Here is a 5,852-nt window from a genome sequence, read left to right as displayed (position 1 = left end):
ATCCCATTGCTTAGACTTGTCTCCTACCAAACTTTGCAGTAGATTTCCTAGGTTGCGGTTAACCACTTTTGCTTATCTATATTTGAGGGTGATAAACACTGTAAAAATTTAACCGAGTACCAAGCTTTTCCAACAAACACTTCTAGAAATTGCTTATAAAATTCATATCCAATTGAGATAATGGACTTAAGAACCCCATACAAGTGAACCAACTCTCTAAAGTAAAGATGGATTATTTGGTAAGCATTCATGGTCTTTTAAGATGCAATAAAATAGGTCTTCTTCCGAAACTTATCCACCACTATAAAGATTGAATCTATAACATGGTGGGTATGAGATAAGCCTGATATAAAATCAATACTAACATTCAATTAAGGAGCATCTAGAACATGAAATGGAGTATACAACCCAACATTAGTCAAAGCATCTTTGGATTCCTAATAAATGATACATCTCTTCACAAAGTCTGATACTTAATCTAGAAGTTTAGGCTAATAGTAAGTTGATAACACTGGGGTTAAAGTCTTATCACGTATAAAATGACTATTGTCATGTAACTCACAAATGTTATTGTCACACGTCCCCTGCGCGGTGTCTGATGGCGATTTTTTCGTTTGTTTTGCTTGATTGGTTCTTTGGAGTCGCCACCTAGTATTATGGTCACTAGGAACCCTAACTGGTCTTTCAGAGATTCTAAGGCAAGAGACTGGTTGCGTAAAGGGAAGGTATTAGCACCTCTAGTACGCCCTGCCTAAGGTAAGCTGCTTGGTGTTTGGTTTGCCTTATAATTGCTATGGTGTTGGTGTTTTCTAATCCCATCCGTTTTCCTAGGTTTGATTCAAACTAAATTTATTAAGATAGAAATCCAAGAAGATTCCATGTGCTTTAAAAGCTCATTTTTCCCTTAGTATTTCAAGAGTTTGCGACTCGTAAATCGCAAGGAGGAGGGACAAAATTTAGAAATCTAAGAAAATTCAGGGCGCTTTAAAAGCCTATTTTTGCTTTAGTGTTTCATACTCTCACGGCTCGTAAACTGTGGAGTAAAAAAAAATTAAAACGTCCTCGATTATAATCAAGGCTTCTTTTAAGGATGTGTGATGAATTATTATTCCTAGAAAATTATTTTGGATATTTACCACTTAGGGTTTCTTTATCCAACTATTAACAGTGAATAATAACAAGTTATTCCCAATAATATTTTGGATATTCATCCCTTTGGGATTTCTTTATCCAAACATTAATGGTGAATAATAGATGAATTCCCCCCAAAATAAGATTTTTTATTTTTTTTGGAATATTGGCTAATACCCTTTAGAGTTTTACAAACATGTTGTAAAATCCAGAAATGTAAGAAAATAATTTTTGTTGTGTTTAAGAAATCCATGCGAAAACACATTTTTGAAACTTCAAATATTTGTTTATTTATATAAAAAAAACTTTCAAAACATGTTAGAGTATTGGCCGTATGCAACACACAAGAAAACATTTTTTTACAACAAACACTCCAGTGCTTAAGCATAAATGATAAACCATTGCACACTTATTTTTAAAACAAACACTCCAATGCTATAAATGATAAACCATGCTTGTACAGGGATGATGCATTCACACGCCAAGACACTATTCAAGAGGGAAAATGCATTATAATTCACTTAGTAACAAGTTAGTGTTCAAGTGAATTATAATTCACTTGAACAGTAAAATGCAAATGTTGTCATACAAAAAGCAGAGAGGAAAACGCAACCCCTTCCCTTAAACCTGCCGAAGGATTACTTAAAGTGCAAAGGGGTTTCCTTGTGTTTCGGTTTCTTCTCTAGACAAAACTTCATTTAGGAGCCAAACTACCCCATGCAAGATCTCAAAAAAAAAAAAGGAAAACGCCTGACCATAAAAGTGAGCTGATAATGAAAGCCTAATAGCCCCCCACGGTTCCTCATGAACCAGAGGGAAAAAAAACAATAAAAAGCAAGGAACTCACAAACTCTAACATAAAATAACCGTCTAAGCTCAAAGTCATGGAAAGGAACATAAGACAAGCATTCATTCTATGGAAAAAAAATGGAACACGAAGGTGCAAAGCCAGAATACAAAACATCAATTCCCCACATCTCATGCCAATCCTTATAGGTGACTACCATCTTCTGAATAATCTTTTTGACATTCTTGTTAGCAGCTTCTACCGCACCATTCATCTTTGGTCTATATGGCGAAGAGTTGGAATGCTTAATTTTCCATTTAACGCAGAGTTCTATTATCATCTTGCCATTGAAATTCTGGGCATTATCAGTTATAATCTTTTCTGGTGGACCATACCGACATATCAAATCTCTCTCAATAAATTTCTTCACCACTTTTTGTGTCACATAGCCACGAGAATAACCTATGACCATTGCTGGCTTTTGGGTTTACAGGTCCACTCACATCAATTCCCCACATCGCGAAGGGCCATGGAGATGTCAAGTTAAACAGAGGAGCTGGAGGGGCGTTGATTTTGTCACTGTATACTTGGCACTTATGATATTTTCAGACATAGTCGATGGAATCCTTCTCTAATGTCATCCAGAAGTATCCGACTCTTTGTATCTTCCTAGCCATCACGTGTCCATTAGCATGGGTTGAGCAAATCCCTTCATGGACTTCCCGTAACGCGCTTTTTGCCTCAAATTCATCCAAACATCTCAACAAAGTCCCGTCAGATGATTTCTTATACAAAATCTCCCCATCAAGATAAAAATCCATTGCCAACCTCCTCAAGGTCTTCTTGTCGATTTTGGATGCCTCCATGGGATATGTCTGGTTTTGGATGAAATTCTTGATATCATAGTACCAAGGGTTTCCATCCACTTCTTTTTCGACTGAGCAGCAATGAGCTGGGTTATTTGTGATATTGATGTGTACCAACTGTACCTTGTGCCCAAAGTCTATCTTGGCCATAGATGCTAGTGTGGCCAAAGCATCTGCAAACTGGTTTCCTTCCCTTCCCAGATGGGTGAACTCTATTTCCTCAAATTCTCTAGCCAGTTTAGAAAGGTATTCTTGGTAAGGCCTTAACTTCTCTTCCTTGGTTTGCCATTCTCCTTTTACTTGGCAAATGATCAGCATTGAGTTTCCATACACATTTATCTTTCTGATGTTCATCTCTAATGCAGCCTCTAAACTGAGAATGCAAGCTTCATACTCAGCCGTGTTGTTGGTGCACCCGAACTGCAGCTTAACTAAAATTGGATACTGCTTCTTATCAGGAGAGATTATCACTGCACCCGCTCCGTTACCACGTACATTTACAGCACCATCAAAGTACATAATCCACCAATCTGATTTCTCTTCCTCGATTGCAAGCACATCTTCATCGGGAAAGTCAAAGTTTAATGACTCATAATCTTCCATAGCATGGTCAGCCAGGTGATCGGCAATAACACTCCTTTTCCACGGCTTTCCTTGTCATATATACTATGTCATACTCAGCCAATAGAACTTGCCATCTTGCAATTCAGCTAGATAGATAGGGATTTTCACAAATGTACCTCAACGGGTCTAATTTGGAAATTAACCACGTAGTGTGATACAACATATACTGACGTAATCTCTTTGCAACCCATGTCAGTGCGCACCATAGCTTCTCAATCATAGTATACCTAGACTCACATTCCGTGAACTTCTTGCTCAGGTAATAAATAACCCTTTCCTTCCTTCCGGTTTCATCGTGTTGCCCAAGCACACATCCCATTGCTGTTTCGGTTACTGTTAGGTACAATATCAATGGCCTTTCTGGTACAGGAGGAACAAGCAGGGGTGGATTCAGCAAGTATTGCTTGATTTTCTCAAAAGCCTCTTCACACTCTTCATTCCATGTTCCAGGGTTCTTCTTCCTTAACAAATGAAAGATCGGGTCACAAGTCGTGATTAATTGGGATATAAACCGAGCAATGTAATTCAACCTTCCTAAGAAACCTCTCACATCCTTCTCAGTCTTGGGAGGTGGCATAGATTGAATAGCCTTTACTTTGTCGAGATCCACTTCTATCCCTTTGTCACTCACCACAAATCCCAACAACTTACTGGATTTCACCCCAAATGAACACTTCGCTGGGTTAAGCCTCAACTTATATTTCCATAGCCTTTCAAACAATTTCTTCAATATTTGGACATGATTCTCTCCCTCTCTAGATTTAGCAATCATGTCATCCATGTATACTTCAATCTCTTTGTGCATCATGTCATGAAACAAAGTCACCATAGCCCTTTGGTAGGTGGCCCCAACATTCTTTAAACCAAATGGCATGACTTTGTAGCAAAAGGTTCCCCATGGTGTTACAAAGATTGTCTTCTCCTTATCCTCTTGCGCCATTTTTATCTGATTGTAGCCCAAAAACCCATCCATAAAGGAATATGTGGAGCTGCGTGCTACATTATCAACTAACATATCTATGTGTGGTAAAGGGAAATTATCTTTAGGGCTAGCCCGGTTTAAGTCCCTAAAGTCCACACAAACTCTGATTTTACCTTCCTTTTTGGGTACCACCACTATGTTTGACACCCATTGTGGATACTTGACTACTTCCAAAAAAACCAGCATTCCATTGTTTTTCAATTTCTGCCTTTGCTTTGATTAAGATCTCCGGATGAGTTCTCCTTAACTTCTGCTTAATCGGCTTGCATCCTTCCACCAGTGGTATCCTATGTACTACGATATCCGTATCCAAACCAGGCATATCCTCGTAGGACCAGGAAAAGATATCTACGTAATCTCGGAGTAGTGCAGTCAACTCTTCTTTCTCTTCAGGGGTGATCAAAGTCCCTATTTTCAGCTCTTGCTTGATTTCTTCATTACCTACATTTATGGTTTCAAGTTCCTCTTTAGCGGGCCTCCAAGCTTGTTCGTGCTGTTCTATTAATTTTGTGAATTCCCATATGTTTTTCTCCTCTCATTCCTCATCTTCTACAGCTACCATGTATTCTTTAAAGTTTGGCCATTCATTCTCAATGTAAAGTGCAGGTGTTGTTGTAGAGGATCCGCTTTCAGGGTTCCTGAAAGTGGAAAGTGATGTGTAAATGCACAGTAAGACATCAAGATGAATTTTGAAAATGCATGATCCCATTAAAAGGAAAAGATTGGCTCAAAAACAAAAATAAAATCCAATTGACATCTTAAGCCTCGATTGTCAATGAATAAAAACAAAACAAATTAGAAAAAGGCAAACAACATAGATAAAATTATAATCCAACAATCATTGTTGATTACATTTTGAAAACCAATGAAGCTTCTTGGGTATCCCAATTCTGGAACTTCTGTCCTTCGACTAGCTTTCGAATGAAAGTCCTGACGGTGACTTCTTCCAGAGTGTAGATGGTTAATTGCGGCAGCTCTTCATCCCTTCTTCCGGATTCAATCTTCTCGGCAATGTCCTCGACTTGATCTTCCTCCAGAGTGTTTATGTTCATTGAAGAAAGCTTCTGAAGGAGGTTTCCATGTCCCTTATCAGGCTGCATCACATATGCGGCCTTCGGAAACGAAATCCTAATTGGGGGGATGGCTAAGCTTTCTTCTTCAGGCTTCTTTCCTTCAATCCTAGCCATTCTCTTCTCCCTTCTTGCACCAGCAACTCACTTGTAATCCTCCTTCTTGGGCTTATATCCAAGCCCAAACCTCTGTTCTGCAGCTTTCAGCTTGATTATATCAATCCATTCAAGCCTTCCTTTCTCAATGTCATATGGGAAAGGAATCTTGTGTTTCAAAAAGCTTTTAGCGACCATTTTGGTGGCCTCCGAGATTTTTGGCTTCCTCACCATAGTGTTCTCGGGCACCCACTCGGTATTCACAACCTCAAATGCATGAAGGTTTCCATCCTTAC

At 38.8% G+C, this 5,852-nt stretch overlaps 1 protein-coding gene across 1 annotated transcript; it reads right to left on the bottom strand.

Annotated features, from left to right (window-relative positions):
• Window positions 1–2,523: 2,523 nt before the first annotated feature.
• On the bottom strand, window positions 2,524–5,577 carry LOC127905684 (uncharacterized). Its single transcript, XM_052455436.1, has 7 exons — window positions 5,243–5,577; window positions 4,950–5,028; window positions 4,551–4,883; window positions 4,196–4,354; window positions 3,580–4,102; window positions 2,743–3,437; window positions 2,524–2,658 (listed from the first exon to the last, which is right to left on the bottom strand). Exons 1-7 carry the CDS (start codon window positions 5,575–5,577, stop codon window positions 2,524–2,526), a joined length of 2,259 nt encoding a protein of 752 aa, XP_052311396.1.
• Window positions 5,578–5,852: the final 275 nt, after the last annotated feature.

This window comes from Populus trichocarpa, chromosome 8, assembly GCF_000002775.5.
Source record: "Populus trichocarpa isolate Nisqually-1 chromosome 8, P.trichocarpa_v4.1, whole genome shotgun sequence".
Lineage (NCBI taxonomy): Eukaryota > Viridiplantae > Streptophyta > Magnoliopsida > Malpighiales > Salicaceae > Populus > Populus trichocarpa.
This window is presented reverse-complemented; position numbering and strand designations above follow the sequence as displayed.

Coding starts and splice junctions, on each gene's coding strand:
- LOC127905684 (XM_052455436.1), bottom strand. CDS start 5,577: ATGGCTAGGATTGAAGGAAAGAAGCCTGAAGAAGAAAGCTTAGCCATC. Junction 4,884..4,949: donor CAAACTTTAAAGAATACATG/GTAGCTGTAGAA, acceptor TTAATAGAACAG/CACGAACAAGCTTGGAGGCC. Junction 3,438..3,579: donor ATGGGTTGCAAAGAGATTAC/GTCAGTATATGT, acceptor ATATATGACAAG/GAAAGCCGTGGAAAAGGAGT.